Here is a 25,161-nt window from a genome sequence, read left to right as displayed (position 1 = left end):
ATGAAATACTTGTGCTTTTTGTTACATCATCCTTTAAACATGATCATCCCTACATTACCGTGTCCCAGCATGTGAGGGGAAACAGAGAGCCCCATAATTTCTTATGCTAACAGAGGACACCGGTTCCTTTGTCTTTCTGACGGGAACACTGTGCTGCCTGCCTTTGCCTAACTTAAAATGTCCTCTGAGTCTCTGAGCGTTCTGTACCACAGCTGTCCCAGAACTTCTTCCATTTCACAGGGGTAGATAATTTAGCAGCAAATTTGTTCAAATGGTGGTTATGAGTGTGCCAGTGCATGTGTGTATTTCTTTATAGTGTGGCCTATAAGTGGGTTTTGGAATGAGAGAGAACGTCTCTGAGGTCTACATTTACACTCTGACTTTCCAACCATGCCTTTCCACCGTTAGAAATTATAGGCTGAAAATTCATCAGGCAAACTACTTCAATCGTTTGCCAACCTCCCAGCCAACCGACATTCCCTAACTGGCTTCTTTTCTGATGGTGTCCATCCAAAATTGCCCTGTAGCATCTTTTTTTTTCTCTGTACTCTTTTCCAAAAACACACAGTCATTCACAAAACAATCAAGGAATGCTCTCACTTCCTGGGATATATTCCCAACACCTGTAATTTCCCTCAAATGGGACAGAAATGTAGTAAACACAATTATAACAGAATAAGATATGCATCTTTATGAACCCCCAGTCTAGTCGGCCTACTCCACTCAAAGCATGCAAAGATCAGTCATTTCTTTAAAACTACATTGACCATTCAGTATGAGATAACATTGACTTAAGATAAGCTAGTTAAATTAAAGACAGATGTCTTGGATGGTACAATTAGCAATGCCAAAAAGCCAAATGCCATTAATCAAAATGAATACACAGTTATTCAAGTCTTCAAATCTTTGCAGCTATTCCATGTAGAGGTGAGTATTGACATGAGTGTTGCGATTCGATACATGTCGATACTTGGGTCACGATACGATATTATCACAATATTGCAGTATCACTATATATTGCCATATTTTCCCCAGCTATCAAAATCAAATGATGAGATAAAACAGCAAGTGCTGTATATTTTCATCAGAAAATATTGATTAGGTATTATTATCCATGTTGTTTGGGGTTTTCTTCCACTGTGACTGCCTCAAATACAGATTTGGTGCTGCACGCACAGTTAAAGGGCTCCACAGCGCTTTCTGCCAGAGTGGTGGTGCAGAGGTAGCCCATTTTCCCATCAATGTTTTATGTAACCATTTTTTTTTTTTTGAAAATCGATACGAAGAAGTGAATGATCGCTATTATATTGGGCAGCCGAAAATCACGATATATCGCCAAAACGATTATTTCCCACACCCCTAATTCCATGCCACACTTAAATCTTCCAAACCCTGGAATTTTCTTTTAAATGTCACTTAGCAACTGCAAATTGCATACTGCTGATTTGGATGGTAAAACACCAGTAGACAAAAAGTTGAACTCCATTAGTGACTTAGTACAGCTTAAAAAATGGCTTCATTAATCTACTACCAAGACAGGTCAGGAAAAGCTTTTGTGAAAAATAATTGTGTTTTTTTTAGCATTTAGTATTTCTGAGAGTTCTATTTAATCAATCATCATTTCAATTCATTTAATGACAAAAACAAATACTTGCTCTAAAAAAAGATAGGATGGGAGAGAGATAAATCATAGCACACTTTTTAGATTTTTATTTGTGAAAATAATTGACCCATAATGAAGTAAGTTTTGGTCAATATGATCACAGCTAAATACTTTTGAGCTTTACTTTTTTAATGGGAAAAAATGGGAATACTTCTACAGGAAAATGAACACTAAATGTTAAATTCTCTTCAGACTTGTCACTGAAGCTGTTTCAGAACAGAAGGATCCAGCTCTTGTAGCAAACCAAAGTCACGAAGAACAAAATGTACCCTAGCTGAGATTTGCAGGGACAGATGCTGAAAGACAAGTTAGAGCCAATTGGCAGATTTCTCCTCTTCGCATATTTTATAAGTGATTTTCTAATGTTTCTCTGACTATTCGTAACTCCTGCAGTAGGTTAAAAAGCATTAAAAGTATTAACATTTATGTTCAGATCATCACTATCCACCGTGGCATTAGATCTTTTTCTTACATTTTTTCGATTTGGGAGAAGGCAAAATCAAAAAGCAAGATAAAGTTTAAACCTGAATTATGGTTGGCAGGAATTTACACAGAGATATCAAATGAGACGGCGAAAAAGAGGCAAAGGGAATTTCATCTTCATGAATATCTTTTATGTCAGAGTTAAGAAAAGCATACATGGATCTACGCAAAATCAAGGGGAATTTTCTTCAAAGTGTTCAAATGTCAGCATGAATTTGAGCAAACGCGTATCCTGGCACAGTGTTGTTTAATATATTCCAGAATCTAAAAGATATGTGCAACACAGACTGTGTAAGGCCCTCCAAGAGCCCTGTATCCCAATACACGTTCCACTGCAACCCAGTCTCATGGGAAAATGTACCCCCACTACGTTGGTCCACACTGCAAAACGTAGTGGAGGTACATTAATGGCCATTTTTTTGTGGTACTGTTACGTTTCTTCTACCTATACGCTTTCTATTGTTTTACGTCCTAGTCACGTGACTTTCAAGATTCCAGCTGGGAGAAGAAAAAAATATATATAGATGGCCGACATTCGCTCATTTTTTGTGGAAAGATTAATAACTTGAGTTTGTTTTTGCATTAAAATGAGTTTTGATTACATTTCTAGTGAGAAATATATAGTTTGTTGCCAGAATATTTACTCAAGGAATGTACATATTCACTTGCTTGTTCGTTTCTTGCAAAGATTTTTTCAAGATAATGTGAAACTGTAACGTTTTGGTATAAACATGGCTGAGATTTCTCTAACTTTTAGTGGGAAAATCAATAATTTCAATCAGTTTCTGCATTTAAATGGGTTTTGATTACATTTATAGCGAGAAGTGTAGGGTTTATTTACATAATATTTACTTAGTGAACATACATAATCACCCGCTTGCTAGTTTTTGCTACGTTTTTCGGATCTCGTCAGGATTATGTGAAATTGCAACGTTTAGGCTGCTAACCATCGCCTAGCATTTAGCTGCCGCCCCGATTCAACATTGAATTCTTTGTGATTTAACTCCATCTGACGGATCAAACCCTCGCCACTGCGTGCGTTGCGTCTGAGGTGGATTTTCAGATCAATGCATTACGTCGTGGCATACGGGAGAAACTAATTAAACTAGTTAAAAAAAGGATCATGGGTTAAGATCGGATGTGTTTTATTTGGAAATCTACCGGATCCTTTGTGCAATTAACTTCCTGTTTGGTGCGATCTCATTGATGGGTTTTGACCAGATTTTGACCAAAGAGGAACTCAAAAAAAAAAAAAAAACAATTTGAATACACAACCAGCATATCTGGAATCAGTGACAGAGAGCGACTGGGACCAAAAGTTTATTAATTTCTCCCCTTTGATTTCCATTCAAAATGTTCTCGATCCCACCGGGCTCTAGGGAAGGGGCGGGCATACCGCCACCTACTGTTCATGAGTGTGTAGCAACATTGTTTTACATCTATTAAATTCTATTTTTTAATTTTGTATTCTGAAGATAAATAAATAATGCTTTCCTTAATCTATAAATATCTTTTATATTTCTTTTATTTCCCAATAATCCTTTAAGACTCCATTCTTGGCCTGTCCTCTTTTCAATTTCTTCCTTTCAGGTTCATATGTTTTACAGTTCATCAATACATCTGCATTTTCTATCTCTCCACATCCTTCACATTTATCATTATTTTTCCTCCCTATTAAGTATAAATTGTCATTTAAATAAGTATGACCTACTCTTAATCTGATCATTATTATTTCTTCCCTTCGGTTTCTCTCATTAATATTTCTATTTAATACTGACTTTTGTACTTTATATAACCTTCTTCCTTTTTTATCTTCATTCCACCTTTTTTGCCATTTTTCAATTTCTTTCCTCTTAATAAATGATTTTCCTTTCCCTAAAGAAATTGTAATTGTTATTGCCTCCTCTAATTGCTAATTTGTCTACTACTACTACATTTTCCAACTTTGACCTTTTAAGGTTAGCATATTGACCAAAAGCTGACACCAAAAATAAAGCAATCGATTATTTACAACAATATGCTACATTTAATGAAGACTAATACAGATTTTACTCTCTTATAAGAATTAGTTTTAGGTTTTATAGGGGAGAGTTTGTATCGGCAGTCATCTGGGAATCTTTTATGTATTTACTGGTAAAGAACAACCTCTCAACCCATTTAATGTAAATGTTGCGTCGAACCAGAAAGTTATTTGAAGAGCATAGATGCATAAATATATGCATAGCTTTAACAAGGGCCTCATGAAGGTCTGTTCTGTTATTCTCTTTTGGAGAATATAGACATTGTGCGCATTCATTTCCCTGATAAGCTGGTGAAGATTCTTAGACATCCAGGTCATAATAATTCCAAAAAAAAAACAAACAAAAAAACAAACAAAAAAAAAACAAAAAACTTTGGACTTTGTTTTTCAAGTTTGAAGACTTCCCATTCAGGACGTTTTTCAATTCAAAATTACAGTAGCCCAAATTGAACCTGATGCCTGATCCCAATAGCTTGACTCTGAACCGAATTTGATCCCCATTACTTTTTGGCCACATGCACATTATTGAGCTGCCTGGTCAACCCTAAGAAAATGTTCTGGAACTGCCACTGAACTGACACCCAATGCATGGAGGGTAACCCAAAAAGGGCCATTGTTAGAGAAACTGGGTGCCTACAAAGTGCTTTTTTCAAGCTAATTAATGGAAAGTTAGCTGGAATGAAAAGTAGACAAATAACAATTACAATTCCTTTAGGGAAAGGGGAAGGAAAATCATTTATTAAGAGGAAAGAAATTGAAAAATGGCAACAACAAAAAAAGGTGGAATGAAGATAAAAAGGAAGAAGGTTATATAAAGTACAAAAGTCAGTATTAAATAGAAATATTAATGAGAGAAACTGAAGGGAAGAAATAATAATGATCAGATTAAGAGTAGGTCATACTTATTTAAATGACAATTTATACTTAATAGGGAGGAAAAATTATGATAAATGTGAAGGATGTGGAGAGATAGAAAATGCAGATGTATTGATGAACTGCAAAACATATGAACCTGAAAGGAAGAAATTGAAAAGAGGACAGGCCAAGAATGGAGTCTTAAAGGATTATTGGGAAATAAAGGAAATATAAAAGATATTTATAGATTAAGGAAAGCATTATTTATTTATATTCAGAATACAAAATAAAAAAATAGAATTTAATAGATGTAAAACAATGTTGCTACACACTCATGAACAGTAGGTGGCGGTATGCCCGCCCCTTCCCTAGAGCCCGGTGGGATCGAGAACATTTTGAATGGAAATCAAAGGGGAGAAATTAATAAACTTTTGGTCCCAGTCGCTCTCTGTCATTGATTCCAGATATGCTGGTTGTGTATTCAAATTGTTTTTTTTTTTTTTTTTTTTAGTTCCTCTTTGGTCAAAATCTGGTCAAAACCCATCAATGAGATCGCACCAAACAGGAAGTTAATTGCACAAAGGATCCGGTAGATTTCCAAATAAAACACATCCGATCTTAACCCATGATCCTTTTTTTAACTAGTTTAATTAGTTTCTCCCGTATGCCACGACGTAATGCATTGATGTGAAAATCAACCTCAGACGCAACGCCGCAGTGGCGAGGGTTTGATCCGTCAGATGGAGTTAAATCACAAAGAATTCAATGTTGAATCGGGGCGGCAGCTAAATGCTAGGCGATGGTTAGCAGCCTAAACGTTGCAATTTCACACAATCCTGACAAGATCCGAAAAACCGTAGCAAAAACTAGCAAGCGGGTGATTATGTATGCTCTCTGTCATTGATTCCAGATATGCTGGTTGTGTATTTAAATTGTTTTGGTTTTTTTTTAGTTCCTCTTTGGTCAAAATCTGGTCAAAACCCATCAATGAGATCGCACCAAACAGGAAGTTAATTGCACAAAGGATCCGGTAGATTTCCAAATAAAACACATCCGATCTTAACCCATGATCCTTTTTTTAACTAGTTTAATTAGTTTCTCCCGTATGCCACGACGTAATGCATTGATGTGAAAATCAACCTCAGACGCAACGCCGCAGTGGCGAGGGTTTGATCCGTCAGATGGAGTTAAATCACAAAGAATTCAATGTTGAATCGGGGCGGCAGCTAAATGCTAGGCGATAGGTAGCAGCCAAAACGTTGCAATTTCACATAATCCTGACGAGATCCGAAAAACGTAGCAAAAACTAGCAAGCGGGTGATTATGTATGTTCACTAAGTAAATATTATGTAAATAAACCCTACACTTCTCGCTATAAATGTAATCAAAACCCATTTAAATGCAGAAACTGATTGAAATTATTGATTTTCCCACTAAAAGTTAGAGAAATCTCAGCCATGTTTATACCAAAATGTTACAGTTTCACATTATCTTGAAAAATCTTTGCAAGGAACGAACAAGCAAGTGAATATGTACATTCCCTGAGTAAATATTCTGGCAACAAACTATACATTTCTCACTAGAAATGTAATCAAAACTCATTTTAATGCAAAAACAAACTCAAGTCATTAATCTTTCCACAAAAAAATGAGCGAATGTCGGCCATATATATATATTTTTTCTTCTCCCAGCTGGAATCTTGAAAGTTACGTGACCAGGATGTAAAACAATAGAAAGCGTATAGGCAGAAGAAACGTAACAGTACCACAAAAAAAAGGCCATTAATGTACCTCCACTACGTTTTGCAGTGTGGACCAACGTAGTGGGGGTACATTTTCCCATGAGACTGGGTTGTCCACTGACCATTTCTAGGTCTGCGTGAACCACAGAGTGGCTTTGTTCATCCACAGGTGGGGGTGGGGTGGAGTGGGGACACCCAAGACTCCTCACTCAACTAAGCTCCCTTCCCCCTCAACCCTCACAGTTCAGTTTTAGCCTTTCAGTTTTACCGGAGCTTTGGGTGAACCTTTAGCTTTCTGGATTTAATTTAAGAACAAGCACTTAGGCAGGTAGCGACAGGCACTGAGTCCCGCCCAGGGCATTGAACACCCAGCTTTGCTCAGGTTGATCGGCACACCTACATTCCTAATGCCTGACTGCCTGAATGAGGCTTTGGTGGAGTAAACGGACACACAAATTGGAAATCCATCACAAATGATGGGTATCCTAGGCAACATGTCACAGGAGAACACAAACAAAAGAGTTCATCAAGGTCAAGGAAGGCACTTAGACACAATTTCAAAAATCTAGCTTTAGTTAGTTTTTTTTTAAACAGTTAGGGGTTAACACCAGATTTGCTGTACCTCACAAAGGTTTTATATCTAGTCTTCAGGGGGAAACAAAAACAAAACAAAAGTTAATGAGTAAAAAAAGTAACAAATCTTAACAAATTACAGCCATTTGTTCAGAAAGTTGCAAATATGTGCCTCTAAACCAGCTGCTATCTTAGGCAACTAGACAAACACACTCCACTGCCAGAGTTAACCTTTAAACACTGTACTTAAGTCTTTTTCTCAATTCCCCATTATTATTGTATGCAAGCCATCCTAATATAGCTGTGCAAGGCTTCTAAATGCATTCTCATTACTGCTACTGTCTGCTTCAGCGTGACTTCTTTAAGCTGCATTTCCGACAGTGTTATCAGGAGCTGCCACCACCCAGCTGCCTCACTTTAAAACAATGTAGTATGTGTTCTGGTTTTATGTTACATTACTTCCCAACTCAGCAAGAAAAATATTTGATAAGCAATAAGAAATTGCAGTGTGAGTGCATATAAACCAGGGGCTACTAATTAAAAACAATGGAGAGATGAACCACCCAAAATAGATTTTTCAAAAGGACTTTCTGGCAGACGTTTTTGAATCATATCCAAACTTACAATTGCCCACATGTTTCTCATTTTCTTGTCCACTTTGGGGTCGAGGGGTGGGGGGGTTGTACCCTTGTGAAGTTTTTTTTTTTTTTTTTGCAGGCTATAACTTTCTTTGGCATGAATTATGGACTATGTAATAGAAATGCAGCACTTATGCAGGACTTACCTTGACCTTTGTGGCAGTTTGTGTCTGCCAAAGTCTCTATGGTGATTGGTGTTGCCTTATTATTCCCTGTCTGGTGATAGTGGCCAATGTCTTTGTTTTGGGACTGCTGGGATTCGAGTTTGTACGGCTGCTCTTTCCTCCTGAAACGGCTGGCTATGAGCTGCCATAAGCTTTGTTCTTCCTGCACTGGTTTGGAAGATAATTTTGCAGGACACAGGGGTACCTCCATTACCTTTGCCTTCCCCCTGCTGTGGTACTGAATGTACTGCATGCCCCCATCATCTGTAGGTTCACAGGGAGCTGGAAGTGTTTTTCCTGTGAGATACGAGAATGGAAGTGGAGGCATCGCTGTATCCTCTGCAGAACCTTTAATAAGAGAGTTCTCCTTTGGCTCCCCCTCAGAACCTATATTGATTTTCTCACATGGCCGTGTCCTCCTGATTCTCAAACTAAAGCTCCGCTTAAGAGAGGTCAGAGTAGTTTTAGAAGCATCAGATTTATTTGATTTTAGGAAGGATGTGGTGTCTTTGTAAGCCTCTTTATCCTTACCCTTATCTTGAGGTGTTTTGCCAAATAATTTCCAAGGAAAGCCTCCTTTGAAAAATCCCCCACTGTCATTGCCTGTTCGATTACAGTTTCTCTGATTGTCAATATCGTCATCTGAGCCCCTCTTTCGTAGTTCCAATACCGTCGTACTAAGAGGCCTGGGTCTACCAGTCCTTTGTCGACCCCGGAGCGGCACATCTGTGGACCCTGAAGAGCAATGAACCGACACAGAGTTGAGGCCATCCACTGTCCTCAGCTCAGCCTTTCTGCTCCTGTGCTGTGAGTTATTTTGTATCACTCCTTCCCTTTTGCACAGCTGATGAGCCTGGAGTTCTGAAAGCACTAGACCCTGGTCTGCCAGCATGCAAAAACTCCTTGGCCTCCCAAGCAGTCCTTCTTTACCTGATTGAGAATCTCCCTGCTGCTCAACTGGGCTGCCATACATACTCATCGTTCTTCTGCTGTGCAAGGCTTCATTCTGTTTGGGCCTCCGTAACACGGCCCGCGGCATAGAGCTGTACTCTTGAACGGTGACATGATCCCTGTGGACCAACCTCTCAACATGGTCGGAGCATGATAATGAATCCTGAATATGTTGCTTCTGGGTATCTTCCTGAGCTGTTCGCTCTTCCACGTCCTTGATGTATTTTAAGTTCTTGGAGGGTTGTTTCAAAAACCTGTCAGTCTTCATTTTTCCTTTCACCTCCTCCTTCACAATAACTTCCTCTTTTTTGCTACCAGGTCTGCTTGTGCTGCTCAGAGAGGGCCATCTTTTGATCCTCTGCCTTGCCCTGCCTGGTCTCGGGCTGTTCTCCATAGGCACAAGATTCATTATCTTTTCTTTTAGGTGGGTATCCTCAAATAAGTTATTATTGTCCCATCCCATCTTGGCCTTTGATAATGCTGCATCTCTCTGTGTTTCTTTCAGATTTACAAAGAGACTGTAGGCAGTTATCCCATCCTGCTGTTGACCATCTCTGGCAGTCCTTGGGGTCACTTCCACAGTTCCACTGCTAAGGAATAGCATCACCCTCGAATCAAACACCCATATTTTTTCCTTCACACTTTAAAATAAGTATGAAACACTGACCAGTCTGCCTGGGAGATGAGAATCGGGTTATAAAGTCCTTCATTTGAAGCCTAAATTCCCATGCCAGACATAATCCCTCACCTCTGACACGAGAAAAGAAAAAAAAACTTCAAACAAGTTACTGCAAAGCCTCACTGCCACCTGCATCCTCTGGCTCCTTCACTTAGTAGACTCCCACGGGCTTTTTACTCTCCACTGCAGGTACCTGTCCTGTGTAAAGGATTGCCCAAAAGAAAAAAAAGTTCTTCAAGCAAAAAATATTTGAAGCAGATAAAAAAGAAACTTGAATCATCCTCCAAAGTTCGTCTTGCCTCTTTGTTTGGCAAGTTTACGGACCATGAGCAATGCTTTCAGTTGGTACAGACAAACCCCTTAATCTCTGAGTTCTTGCCATGCAGAGCGTGAGGGAGTGTGTCTGTGTTTGAACTTTTAGCTGCCTTCCAACCCCTGGGACACAGGGAAAACAAGGAGTGGATCCCAGGGGCATTAAACACGCCCTCTTTCTTTCTTTCTCCAGAGCTGACAGAAGCCCCCGAAGATAAAAACAAGATAAAAGTGAGCAAGAGACTGAGAAAAGTATGAGTTGCTGTAATCAGACAACAGTCTACAACAAAGACATATGAATGGACACTTTGTAGTGTTGTAGCCAATGGCAAAGCATAACAAAGAGAGATACATGTTTATATTTAAAGGAAAGGAGAGAATGGAGGATAAAAACCCATAAGATACTTTGCAAACGTGTGTATTTGAATATCTGTATGTGAACTCTTTAGAGAAAACTAACAATCTATTTAGACTGTGCACGCCTGTGTTTCATAATTTGTTTCTCCTGATTCGATGAGAACTCATGTCAGTAACAAGGTCTTACCATAAAACCACAGAGCACACTTCAAGTGTATCTGACTGCAGCCTACACTCAGTGGGAGAGCTTAAGCTTAATTCCAAGATTGGATGACAGCTATTTATGGAGAGGAAACTATTCCTTTAAAACCACTGACAATTACATTGCAAGAGGTGGTACTGTAGACATTTTATAAATTATCTTCTCTGCATCTCAATTTGACTGTGGTTTCATTCATAGCCTTTAATGAGTAAGTTTAAAGGTTGAGCCATTTAAATCAATTGGCAACAGAATTAAGGAACATTTAATTTCTTGTTCCATTTACCTTATTTTTCAAAAGTTGTTGGGATTGATGTGGCATGTATTAAGCTGTGCCTTACAAAAACAAATGTAGAAGATTAATAAAGCCTGATTGATCCTGCAAACAAATGCATAGATCGAGCTGGAACACTGCCCCTTTCTGGTCACTTAGGGAACTGTTCTACTAGTTATGGATATTTTGAGGATCTATTACTTAGGCAATCATTTTATTAGGAAAAGTATTAAAAGCATTCCATCAAAAGATCTACAGAAATCCTCTATAATAAAAAGCATCCATGTGTCTAAATCAACATAAGTGCATTGAGTAAAAAAACAAAACAAAAAGAATAACAATTATTGTGTTAAACAAATTAAGAAAACATATAAACCCCAACTTTAAGGTTATCAAACATCTGATGAAAAAGTATTTATTTTAGTAAATGCTTATTCTGGTAGTACTAGCCTCTTTAGAGATGTTTAGTCCTGTACAGTTAGAGCACTTGGATTTTTTTTGTTGGTCCTATAATATGTTATAATATTAAAAAAAGCAGCACATCTGATTGAAAACTGCACTTTAATCATAGGTTAACTTAAAACTTACGTAAAAATGGATATTTAAAACTTAGAAGTTTGAATTTTCTCAAGGTCATAATAATAATAATTGATCATCGTGATCTCACAATGGAGAAATCCACTTCTGCATCTTAACCCATCCCCTTGGGGAGCAGTGGGCTGCCACTGTGCAGCGCCTGGAGCAATCGAGGGTTAAGGGTCTTGATCAGGGACCTGGAGTGCAGGGTATGGGGATCGAACCAGGTACTTGCACCCTTCTCAGAGCACAAGCGCACTGCTCTAACCACTCGGCCACCAATGCCTCATTTTTTCTGTTTGAATTTATGACCCTTTTTTATTAGGAAAACTGTTTCTTTCATCAGACGTGTAAAGCAATTACCTTTGATTTGATGAAAAAAAAATGATTCAAATAGGTTTCAAAGTTCTTAGAGGATAAAAACAACGACATGAGTAAGAGAGGAATATAATTCAAAGGCTTTTGATAGAAAACATTACAGATAAACCCAAAGCCCTCAGAAAGCAGCAGGGAATTTAGCTTTATTTTAGAGAAATAAGAAACTATTTTAATTTTTTTTTTGCCACATTTGGGAGACCAAAGAAATTGTTTTAAAGTCCAATACAAGGCAACATTAGCTCTTAGGTTCCCCTACCGAAGTTTGATAAACATCGTTTTGCTATTATTTTAAAAGACTTCGGATCAGTGAACATATGACATAAAATTATGTCTTGGTATAACAGGTGTCTAAATAGAAAAGTCACATCAAACATTAAACGTCTTCATTACACAATACTCTGCAAATTAGACTGACTTTTATTATGCTGTCAAATTACTATTTCAATCGGAAGATATAATGTAGAGAAGCACAGTGTTGTTGGGTTTCATTGCTAACAAATATAAGCTACCCTTTAATACCATCAGTCAGAATGAAAACGAAACCACTTCAGGAATTTCCCAGGAAAGGTTGACAAACATGCCAAGCAACAGACACGTGCAATTTCAACATTTTCTTGTAAAGGATATTTTTATCATGAAGTTCGATCTCAAACTTGCCTGACAGCTCCAGTCGGCCCAATTTTAACTGTGTCTCGGAAACGGCTAAGGAATGTCATCACGAAACAACCAGCTCCATTTGACTGAGATGTGTTTGCCTCCGACTTCCGCTGTATAGCAGTATAGGAACAAAGTGCAGCCATTTCACTAAATCTTTTATTGGGTTTTCTGGCATCACTGGCGTTGACAGCAGATATAGTTTCCTGGAGATCAACTCTTGTATCCAGCATTTTTGTCATATTTCCCAGTCTGCCAGGACCATATAGAAAAAAACAACACATCTTTTGTCATCTGCTTCATACAGCGGTTGTGATTTAATAAAGCAGAAAATGGAGCGGTTACTGGAGAAAATGACCCAAAGAGGTCTGGTGCACTTAAAGTTATTTCACTCTTGTATTTCATAATGATAGGATAATAATTTATCAAAGATCCAGGAGTTTTGGAGAAGTCCACGGTTTTCTAACAGCTTCTCCTGTTTTTTTTTTTTTTGTTTTTTTTTCACCCAGAGCGTAGCGTTGATGTCTCTTGTAACCAAATCCTAAAGCCTTCTACGGAAAATCGCAAGAAATATTGGATTAGGATATTATAGGATTTTCTACACACCTCATATTGTGTTTACAAGTCATTTATCTCAACTTTGTCCCTGGGTGTAAAAAACAAAAACAAAGAAAAACAAAGAAAAAAGGGAAAAAAAACAGTGAGCATATGGATGTTTTGGAGATTCTTTCCTCCATATTTAGTCCTCTGTGACCCTTCCCCATTTTTTCCAACAAAACAGACACAAAAAAAAACCTAGTGAGTGTGCTTCTTTGAAAAAACAACAACATTGTAAATAAAACTAGGAAAGGTTCATGAATTTCTGCTACTGAAACGACTTTATGTTTCTGTCAAGTTGCACACCTTTATACATTTATAACGTCTGACTGAAAATGGTAAATGGTATGTACTTATATAGCGCCTTTATTCAAGTTAGGAGACTTGACCAAAGCGCTTTACACTACATTCATTCACCCATTCACACATACACACTGATAGTGGCAAGCTACATTGTAGCCACAGCTGCCCTGGGGCTACCTGACAGAAGCGGGGCTGCCGTACACTGGCGCCACCGGGCCCTCTGACCACCATCAGTAGACAATGCAGGTGAAGTGTCTTGCCCAAGGACACAACGACAATGAAAGTCAGAGTCGGGGCTTGAACCGTCAACCCTTCGATTTCAGGGCAAACTCCTACATCCAACGCCACTGTCGCCCCACAAAAAAGCTGAATCCACAAGAATAAGATTAAATTTTTAGGGAATATTGGGAAACATTTACATAATTATTACAATAAGGTGAATCAAAGTGAGCCAAATATGATCTGTTTACTAGAAATACTTATTTTTAGATGATATTTTTGCCACTAAAATGAAGTTATAAAAATACTTATAAAAATATTCGCATTAGACTAAAACTTGTTAGAAAACAACATATTCAGCCAGAAGAACTTTATATGATGCTATAGGAGACATTAAGAGGGTAGCATAGAGGCTTGGGTCTCCTTCCACTCTTTTGATGGCTTTTTTAAGAACAAATTAACATCCTGCAGCTTTCATCAATGTTTCACAATTGTTGAGAGGCCTAAAGACCTCCATACAAAACACAATGATAGCAGCATCGTGGTTGCTAGATTAAAAGCTATACTCTAGATGAATATTTTGAAGTAAAACATTTAAGGGAGAAAAACAGACACTATTGACGAGCGTATTTTTGAAATCGGAAATTTGCTGTAGAAGCTCCAAACTATACTCCGTAAAAAACAAAGGGTTTTATGAGTGGAGAAAACCTTTTTCTACATCAGTTATTGGGTGACCAGATCTCAAAAAACAAATGTGGGACAACTAGGATGTCTGTGGGACAGATGCGACTTTTCAGCTTCGCCTTTTATTTTTGACTCTCTTTTACAGTGTTGCATTAAACAATGCTTCCCCTCGCATCATATTTAAATAACTTAGGCCAATTTAACAATAATCTCTGAGAATCACCTGTCACTGGCCTCAATCAGTTGCAGCCCATTCTGCAGTGTTTTATTTCCTTTATTCATAGTTTGTATTAAAATCCTTTACCTGCTCAGTTTTAAGAGGATCTTGTGCAGCTTGGCAAAGATGTTGCATTTAGGATCGGCGGCTTTAAACATATTTTTATAATTTGACACAGTCAAATGCAGGAAACTGCTTCTGTTTGTGGGAGGGAGCGACGACAGAAATGAAAACTGCAGGACTATCCTGCAAATATCAAGACATCTATTCTCCCTACTAAGTTATGAAATACACAGTAAATTATCCCATGGTTTGATCACCTAAGAATCCATGTCTTAACCATTTTTGAAAAAGAAAAAAGAAATACTGAGCAGCATTGTAACTTGTAAATACTGTTGATTGTATAGAATGTGATCCTTATCTCGTTTTTATTCCTATCTTATTTTACTTTTATATCTTATTTTACACTGTTTACATTAGAATGGTGTAATTTTCCTGTGTGGGTTGTAATTTTACTATTTTCACTTTTTTTATTCTGTCTTGTTATACTATATTTTGTACTTACAATCTTATTTCCTCTCTTCTGTAAAAGTTTGCACTGCAAGAAAATAATAGTCTGCGATGCATTAATAAAGCAATTCTGATAATGAACTTCTAATTGAGCATACAGAATTAAACAACAATTCTGTATTCAAGTAGATGGTGCACCTCAAGCCTTCCTTCAGCTTGTGAGTACCCCTGGTATTGCTTATTGGCAAGAAGTTGTTTTCCAGTTTCCTCCCTGCCAAACAGGAGAGTATAGATGCCTTAAATTACAATCTCAACCTAAATTAGAAGAAATTTGTGCAGGAAAATGTTTAACAAAGTTAAAGTTAACATTGGATCAAAGTTTTGAGCATGGTGAAAACACAACTGAAAAATTATCTTGAAAGCATAAAAGTTTTAATACCAAGAAATTTGTAAATGTGGTAAAGAGTCTTTTTTAGAACCAGCAAAATATTTGACTATACAAAACAACACTAAAATAAGTTAGGATATATCAGGTTTACAGTTTTAAAGCTGTGTTCTTCTCTTCTATAAATGCATATAAAAATCAGTGGATGTTTCAAAACTTTGAAACCGTCAGAGTACAGTAACACAGAAAATTAAACAATCTGATTCCAAACTGCATTCGCCCACTGTTAAAGGCCTGGGGTTATTCAGAGGGTGAATAGAAAAAGTTTCACCGCTGCTGCAATTACCTCCAGGACTTTCCAGGAGGTGTGATATTTGCTGAATAATTATTAGGAGGAAGGAGAGAACAGATATGTCAGAACAGTAGACGTAACAGAATGACAGCCAGGCTGCACTACGGTGTTCATGAGGGGACACAGACACTAGGAGCTACACACGATGGTGTTGTCTGGCAGATTGCACGATGGGTCCAAGCCACATGAGTAAAGCCTGCTAACCCCCTGTCACTGTCAGAACATGAGTAAGTCTGAGGAAGACTGCGACGGACATGTGTGCACTCTTTCATAAAAATGGTCATGTCGGAAGCTGACGTGAGAATGTCTTGTGCAATGCAGTGCAACTCTGCCTACCTGCTGAACTAATGTTGTTAAGCCTGATTTCTTCTTTTTTTATGGTGATTTCCTCCCCACATAAACAACTTCAGCGTCAGTAATATCTACTTCCTATAAACATGTACAGTAGCTACATACCTTCTACATTATTCAGTATTCGATGATGGATATGCAAGAGAAGTAAGTAGCAAGGCTTCTGACAGTGACTCATTTGGTTTAATGAGAACAAAACTGTTCATGGCTTATCAGTTCTGCTGGTGTCAGGCTTTAAATATAGACCTGTGTGAGTATGTGAATGTGGGGAATTCAAAACGGGAGACGGAAAGGAGAAACAACAGGAACTGAGTTGCAGAAATACACCTTCAGTGACGAAGTGTCTGAGCTCACTGAGCAGTTTCATACATTTCAATTAGCGTCAATGGAGAAGACGCTCATAATTTTAGATGCTATAGCTGCTTTGTACGGGTTTCTTTTTCCATGGTCAATTCTTTTTAAAAATGAAGTGATTCTGAAACTAAAGAACTTTTAAGGAGCTTTGCTCTCGTTAAAAGATTGTAAACTGTTAACAGAATGTTAAGAGAATGAGCAAAATGCATCCTAAGACATAAACAAAGGCTAAATAAAAACCACGGCCGGACAACGCAGAACAGCACAGCTGCCAAAGAAACGTGCACATTTCTTTCAAAATAAAGGTGGTTTTACTGGATGTGGCGGTGTGATTGGTGGGTTAAACATATGGCCGTGGTTGTCATAGTTACGAGTCTCAAAAAATAAAGGCCACTACAAACAATTTAATAATCAATGCGTTTAGCTGCTCCCCAAAAAAGATTAATCATGATTTATTTTCTCTTGTTTTTAAGTATAATGATCAAAATGTCTGAGTAATTTTTATTGATTGATTGATTGAATTAAAATTGGAGGATTAGTATCCAAGTATGTTAAAACTACAGCTTCTTTATTTTGATTATAAAACGTTGTGTTAAAAAAAATAAGACATTACAAAAACCTCTATGTACTTCTGAAATCTAATATCTGCTATCTTAAAAATATATATCAACAATTGTGTCCTTGTTATAATGGAAAATACTAAATAAATTCTGTTAAGAATATTTGACATGAGGAAGATATAATAAAATTAAATTCCTAGTTATGAAATTATGTATTCTAAAGGTTTCCTGTATTTCTGCTTAAAGGTTCACCCTTTACTAAATGGTGCCATCTAGTGTCAAAGAGTTATAATGCAATAAAGTAAGAACTCATTACTCTCCATCCATTGGATGTTGCTCCTGTAAAACAGAATAAATAGCTGAAAATTTGAACGACCTCTATGATAAAAGGGTATAATTTAATGTGTGACCTAAAATCTTAGGGTTTGGAGAACCATGATAATAATTGGATTCAACATACAGATCACCAGTTTGCTGAAAGAATTATTTGGAACTTTCTTTTATTTAATCTCAGCCAACACATCAATGAAAGTATTAAGAAAAATCCCATTTTATGAGCTGAAAATGGAATTAAGCTATCATTTTGGGCGTAGTTTCTCTGTATCAGAAAAAGTAATGAGCATGAACTGAAAATGTTTCCTCTCTCTTCATTCTGCTGTCGATGATTTGGAAACCCATAAAAGCAAAACACCTTGAAGCGTATTTCAGTTCTAAAATGTGTGCGGAGGAAAAACTGTGACCTTTCTGAAACTGAGAATGACGTGTAAAGCAATCATATTACATGGTAACTGAGTGCCTAACAAATATATGAGCTGTTTCAAGAAATGCAATTCAAATTTAACGAGGAGACGAAGTTGATGAAATACAGTAATATTCTACAGTTGAACCGTTGCATTGACATTTGTTAATGCTGTTACCCGAAGGAACGGTAACCTGACTGGTGCTTAACATGATGACAGAGAGGGAACATTGTCTTTTGCCCCTTAGCTCGACTGCAACAGTAAAAAGCTCATTTAGTTTGATCATTTAATCCACGTCTAGGAGGAGGATGAAAAAATGAAAAAAATAAAATAAAAAACTGAGAATGTGCGCCAATGAAAGTGGAAGGAAGGCGGGCCGGACTGTTACGGCATTAGTATGGTAAAGAGCTGGTTAAGTTCAATTTAAAAGGACTAACTGGGTTATAACCAATAGGATGAGTAGAAATGTGACACAAGAAGTCTTAGCTATGTGCTCTGCTTTTGTCATTTTGTAGTCCGTGAAAAATGACACATTCAGAATGGAAAAAACGTCCTTTTTAAAAATAAATCACACTAAGAACTGTGTATTGCTAAGGTTTTAAAGTACAGGTAAGATCAATCTCACTTCGGACATGAGGAGGGACATCATTAAAACATTGCCCCTTGCGATCAACATATAGCTGTCACACTAGCAGAAAATCAGAAATACGCTGAGAGTGACACACGGTGAAGTCCAGTCTCCTGTGTTGTGATTGGTCAGGCCAGATCTGGCCAGAATCAACAGTGACTTTCCTTCCTATAAACGAGTATTAGCTACTGAGGCCAGAAAACCTTTTGACAAAAGCAAATCTAAAATGCTGGATTGTTGCTAGCTTAACATGGCTGTTAACTTTTTGCTCTAACTGACCAATCGGGGGGAAATCTGAAATCTGATTGGTCGAAGATAAAGTTTCATGTGTATTGTTAAGGTAAGATCAGACAGCACTGCTGATTATGAGGGTCATGGGCAGAGTCGATTGACATAGCAACGCACTAAGGGTGAAATCTGAAAATATAGCAACCTTATAAACCTAATGGAAGCAGCTCGGCCAAGAGAAATGCTACTAAATTAAGAGAGTTGATTGTTTGGTATAAATTAATACAGTTGGAAAGAAAAAAATTAAGTTTAGGTAATGAATATAGGTTAGAGTTTCTCATTGATTTTAGGCAAACAGTGAAGGCCCTCAGAGCCCACCACTGACTTTGAGGCACTTTTTTAGATCAATAAAAATAATGTTATATACATAAGGTGATTCATTACAATCCATTCTCATTGGCTTTTAAAATTACAGTCCTCTGTTAAGAACCGGATGCATATTCTGATCCTCTACAACAGAAATTGAACTAAAAAAAAATAAACATTAATGTCGAACTGCTTAAAGATATAGATAACACATCGCTTAGAAAAAGAAAAAACGGGCAGTTGATTTTAAAGAAATGTTTGTATATTCAACCAATAGTTTGGGTCATGAGTTGGATTTGGTACCATTTAGTGGGTCAGAAGCTAAAAACTTTGGGAAACTCTGCTCTACAGTATGTGGTGAAGTCCTTACAATACAAAACATCTACTGCAAAATATTCTGAATCAGAGTAAGCAGGTCAGACCCTAAAGGAAGCCAAAATCATTATCATTCTGGTGGAGCTTGACTGGTGAATCTCTTGTTTACATTAGGTTTAAAGATAATAGGTGCATCTGGGATGAATTAACTTACATGAAGCAACACACAAAAGCACGGCATGAAGATTTACCCAATCCTACCAGCTAATTACATGAATTTACCAGCTCAACTTAAACCCTCCCCCTTTGTTCGCTGACCCTGCATTAATATTGGCAAACGAATACGCCAGAAGCCTCACATGCAGACGTGGAGCGGCTTCAGACTGCAAGGAAAGTTTATGATAATTATGCTTGCAGTAGTGGTACCGAGTGTGGGCGTAGAGCTTTTAAAAATTCAGCTGCACTAGCGATGAGCATACGTCACCATTGCTTCACTGCAGAGAAAATGATAGGTTCCAGGACGTCTGTGGGAGGCTGAAAAAAAAAAATTCCAGACGCTTCTGTCTCTGAAATTCAAGTTTTCAGGGAGAGCTTGTGCATTTTTACACTGTGTGTAAGAGAAATAAAGAGATGGAGGAGAACAGTAGAGACTGAATGAGAAAAATGCAGCTCACAGACATTCTGGAACTTCTCTTATTTTCAGCATTAGGGATTCAGATTAAATGTTTGATGTGAAGAATTACAACTGAAACATAAAACTATTTTTATACTATTCACTCTATGTTTATCAAATGACATTTACTATTGTTTCTACGTGTAGCCATTATAATGACCTTGCTTTGAAATGTATTACAATCATCTAAAGCAATTCAAAATGCAGAAAGCTTGGAAATGCTTTTTTTTTTTAGGCTTTGCTGAAGGGAATGGAACAAACAGGGATAGAGAAAAGAAAGATGGAGGCAATTAAATGGTAGGTTTAAAAAAAAAAAAAGACAAAATGACCACAAAGAGGATGTAGGAGGAAGCTGTAGAGAGGCACAGAATTTGCAGGCAGGTTTGTGTGGGCTGGTGGCTCCCAGTCCTCCTCATCCTCCTCCTACCCATACTAGCCTGAAAACCCCCGCTCACTTCTGTTGTCATCTGCGAAAACTCGCCTTTCCTTTCATGCAAACGTTTCATTTTGTAATTCTAAATCAAATTTAACAGTGGTAGTACAAAAGGCTAAAATGGGTTTATTTACAGTGCATTTCAGAACTATTCATACCCCTTTACAATTACTGCTTTAAATGAGTTGATCAAATAGCATTTTGATATATTAATCAAATCTGAGGTTGTGACATGCTGAAATTTAATAAAATGGAAAGAAAAACAAGCCTTTTTAAAAATATAATTCAGTTGCAGAGAGCATTTGTAGTCGGTACCAATGAGTCAGAACTTTCTAGAATAATGTTACGCTACCCTATAAACTTTCGTCTTTACACCCTTTGCACAAAGAGAGAGTGAAACCTTTTCCCATTTGCTTCATAAAGTAACTCAAATTCAGGGAGATTGGATCTGCACCTCTTCTGTGGATTTCAATTTTGACCAAAAACTTTTATTCAGGTCATGACTTTGACTCGGTCAGTCTAATCGTTGAATATGCTTTAATCTAAACCACTTTAATGTAGCTCTCATTGAATGCATATTTTTAGATTAATGTCCCATTTCTCTGGTGTTTTTCAGCTTCTAATAGACTATCTATAAGAATTACCATCATTTTAATACTACACTTTCTCTGTCCCTGCTAAAGAAAAGCTCCCCTGTGTTCAGGTTGATGTATATTGATGGTTTTCTGACCCTCAGTAATTTGCTTTTAGTCCCAAAGTTGCTATTAAGTTGTGATGCATGACTAAATTGAAGTGGAGACACTAAATTTAAAGCAGTGAATGAAAAGACAACATTCAATGTTTAAACCTTTACAGTTATAACATCAATATTTACCATGTAATCGTTTCAATGACATCCAAATGTACTTACTCCATTTATAACAGAGGGGATATCAATCACACATTTCACAATCTTTAGTATTTCCCACATTAAATTTTTTTTTGTTAATTTGACCCCTTATAGAAGTGTGCCATAATCTTTGCCATAAATCTGCTATGTATCTGTTTAGCAGTGCTGCGACGGAGAAAATTTGTCGATGGATTTTTTTTCATCAATGACTATTTGTTTTATCAGGCTCTTTTTTTCCATCTGAACAAACAGCTCATCTGAGTTCAGGTAATTCCGCTCCACCACCGTAGTTTTGCTGTGCGCACACCCCTGGCAAACTGGCTCCGTTGGCTTCGGTTAATGTTAGTTGTGGTTTTTAACGTGATACAAAAATGGCAGCGGTGGGTGAGTGTGAATCAAGGACAGAGGCCTCTGCTAGAAGACCAAACGTATGGGAATACTTTCAGGCTGCTGGTGGTAGTGTCATGATCTTTGTGCTGATGGTTTAATTACTCATTTCATTCACCTGTCCAATTCTGCCTCACCTGATCCACCTGCTCCTGCCTCTATTTAAGGTGCTTGTATCTAGTCATCATGGCCAGATTATTCTTGTTCTCTCATGTCAGTGGACAGAGTGTTTTTGGCTTACCTGAGATTTTCTGATTACCTGATCCTGACCTATCTGCCTGTCAACCACTGTGCTGGCTTGTTCCTGTTCTGATCTGTTTGCCTGACTTGGCTTCGGACTCCTGGACCTCTGAACCTGTCTGTTCTGATGTGTTTGCCTGACCCGTCTTCGGATTCCTGGACCTCTGAACCTGCCTGTTCTGATCTGTTTGCCTGACCTGTCTTTGGATTCCTGGACCTCTGAGCCTGCCTGTTGCTATTCTGATCAGTCTGTCTGACCTGTCTTTAGAATCCTGCTTGTTCTCCATACTCTGGGCAGCTCCCGCATCTTGTTGACAGCCCCCTTACTGGATCCTACCTTGTTCTCTGGGCAAGGACTGAACTTGTAAACCAGGTTAGTAACTCACATTCACAATCTTCCTGTGTAAGATTTAAGTGGTCACTAACCGTCCTTTTGAAAAGTTTCCTATGATAGACACTCTAGCTGCTGCTTCTCCTATCATCTGTGTTTTAAACAAATGCTTTTGAGTATTCCCACTGTCTGTCTTGCCTGAAAACCGGGTCCTCTGTTCTGAGTTGCGACTGAGTGTTTTGTACACTCTGTAAGTCTTTGTTGGTTTATCGCAGGAGCATAACCGTGACACACGAGGGAGTTCAAAGGAAAAACCGGAGTTATTGGGGATGCTTCTCAAAAGGAAAAGACCAAATAAGATGATTACTGTTATAACGTCTAGTTTGCACGCGCTTTTTATAAGTCTTGTGAAATACTAAGACTGACTGTCTTTGGATGTTAAGCAGGCCTCCTCGGCTCTTTGGTAATGTTTTGGTAAACTACATTGAACCATGCTATGCATGCAAATTTATAGTATCTTTTGTGCTTTCAAGACGCCACCAGACTCGAGACAAAGGGTTTATCGAATGAGCACACGCACAGACAGACACAGTAAGAATATAACTTTTTTTTTTTTACTTGGCGCCACCATCCTGTGGCTCCTCTGCCAACCCCCAGTGGGGATTTTTGGGGAAATTAGTTGTTAAGTTAGTCGACTCGTCGATAAATTATTCGAAAGATTAGTCATTAGAAAATTAGTCGATAGAGGCAACTCTACTGTTTAGCATTATTTCATTTTCTTTTCATTAAAACACAGAAAAGAAAAGTGACGAAATTTGGTGAACAGCTTTTATGTAATTTCTTACATCTTTTATATTTCATCCTATGCTACCCGCACACACTAAGGCAGTATGCTGAGAGCTTATGATAAGAATTAAAGAAGTCAAGCAGGACACCATCCATTCCATGATTAGTTGCTACAAGCATAACAATGTTGAACAGCTGTTGTCTGCATTAACGCCGATATCTGCTTCTATTAGGCAGATGCGGTTTATGAACCTCAAGTTTGCAAAATAAAAACTCGGAGTGGCCCCTTTATTTCACAGTGCCTGCTTGGCTCCTGAAAGTAATTAAGGAAAATGTGTTCAGCAGAGAATAGCTTCAGGGCAGTGGTGTTTTGGTGTTTCAGTGTGGGATTAATTGTTATGTTTATAAAACTAAAATATCTGACTGACGATTATCTAAAAAACAAAAAATCAGATTAAGACCTGCAAGTTGGAGAGTCCATTAGACCAAAAAATAAAGTTCAACGGCCCTTGGCAGCATTACTTCCTGGCTTTTAAAACTAAATTTAAGAGTAAATTATATGAAAGTAATTAAAGGAAAAATTCCTCTATAAGAAATGGCGGAATATCAATATTCTGCATGAGTAAATTGCTTCAGTCAGACAGCCAGACGCAGAGCATTAGATTCACACCGCTCGATATCCAGCAGCTAAACGATGCAGACACCAAGGCTGTAGAGGTCAATCCAAACAGCTGTGTCCTAATTGGTTCTCGACAGCTTTATATGTCAAAGTCAAGAAGATCCTGTGACATTACACGCTCTCTTTGACATTTTTAGGTCACCTCATCACATCATTTTTCCCTCCAGGTAGATCAGAGGAGGAGATATTCAATAAACCAGTCTGCAAACATTTCAGATCAATGTAAGAACCTAAACCAGGCAAGAAGAGGCTGGGCGATGGTGCCAGTCATACATTTCATGCAACTTGGAAAGAGTGTTTTCATTAGAATAAAAAATAAGTCTGAGGTCAAGAGCAGAGCCTTGACGAGATGAGACTTTAACAAATAATCCATTTCTAAACCTGTAAAACTGCTCATCAATGTCTACTTTTTTTAAAATCAGATTTTAAACAAACGTGAGATCAAAAATGCAGATCCGAAGCTTCTGCAGAGCCGTATAGCGTGCCGAATGCAGTTAATGTGTTGTTTTATTGCAGAAGCGTTTTCAGGGTTTGACACCTTCTCCAGAGAGTAAAAAGAATTCAAACATATCTAGAAAACAAAAGGCTATAAAATTCCCTCTAAACATAAAATAAAAGACAAGAATTCAGTCACCCTTAAGAAAAGTATATCATGAATAGAGATATCTAACTGAATAATAAATCACTAATCAATATATTACATATCAGGTGTCTTTGATGTGGTCTGTTGTGCATTCAACATTGGGATAAAAGATGTCTCATCTGACAACCATCAATTCATCTCATACTCTCTACTGAATCACTACAAAACCCGACATCTTTCAAATGCTGACAAGACATCTTTATAAGACAAGAGAGAGCTCTTTCCCCTCAAAGAGCTGGAACCCTGTCAATTTCATGGGCTGATATCTGCTAGACCAAGGAGATTAATTTAATCACTTCTGCAGCTCTGTAGGGAGGGTCCATGTTGGCAGCTTCTAGGCAAGTGCCGTTAAAGGGACATTTCTGTCTTTTTGGTAAACGGATTTGCTGAACCTATATGAAGATAATGGCCTGAATAACTTGTTTTTCACTCGGGGATAGAAAAAAAAAACTTGAATTGCGTCATCTTATGAAACTCATCTCGATTAGGGCTACTGTGACGAAGTGTATTTTCCTCTTGCAGATGCCTACTGCTGGCATCAATCATGTCATTGATTAGCACAGTCCATTAAAGACCAAGTAAGATTAATGCAATAGTTCAAAGCTGAATATTTATGAGTCTTTAAAGGACTGCACTAGGTTGCACTTTTTTACTCCTTTTGTTCAGATTATCATGTCTTGTTGTGGATCTAGAGGTATACAACTCAAGTGTCAGTCATATGGCAACCTTATAATTGCTTCATAATAACATTTACTTGGTGCAGTATCATAAAAC

At 37.8% G+C, this 25,161-nt stretch overlaps 1 protein-coding gene across 5 annotated transcripts in view; it reads right to left on the bottom strand.

Moving 5' to 3' along the window:
• The window catches only part of agap3 (ArfGAP with GTPase domain, ankyrin repeat and PH domain 3), a 193,486-nt gene that overhangs the window by 101,248 nt on the left and 67,077 nt on the right, over nucleotides 1-25,161 (bottom strand). For 3 of the 5 annotated variants that reach the window (XM_038305825.1, XM_038305822.1, XM_038305823.1), the window contains exon 1: nucleotides 8,120-10,179. The exons of 1 other annotated variant lie outside the window; for it this stretch is intronic. In XM_038305825.1, the coding sequence (XP_038161753.1) occupies nucleotides 8,120-9,692 (1,573 nt within the window). In that variant the 5' untranslated portion in view covers nucleotides 9,693-10,179. Of the gene's footprint in view, nucleotides 1-8,119; nucleotides 10,180-25,161 lie in introns of those variants that run through there. One more of the 5 variants, XM_038305820.1, reaches the window with a different exon arrangement.

This window comes from Cyprinodon tularosa, unplaced genomic scaffold, assembly GCF_016077235.1.
Source record: "Cyprinodon tularosa strain WSP-4 unplaced genomic scaffold, ASM1607723v1 ctg566, whole genome shotgun sequence".
Classification (NCBI taxonomy): Eukaryota; Metazoa; Chordata; class Actinopteri; order Cyprinodontiformes; family Cyprinodontidae; genus Cyprinodon; species Cyprinodon tularosa.
The sequence above is the reverse complement of the archived record's forward strand: the minus strand, read 5'-3'. Positions and strand labels throughout refer to the sequence as shown.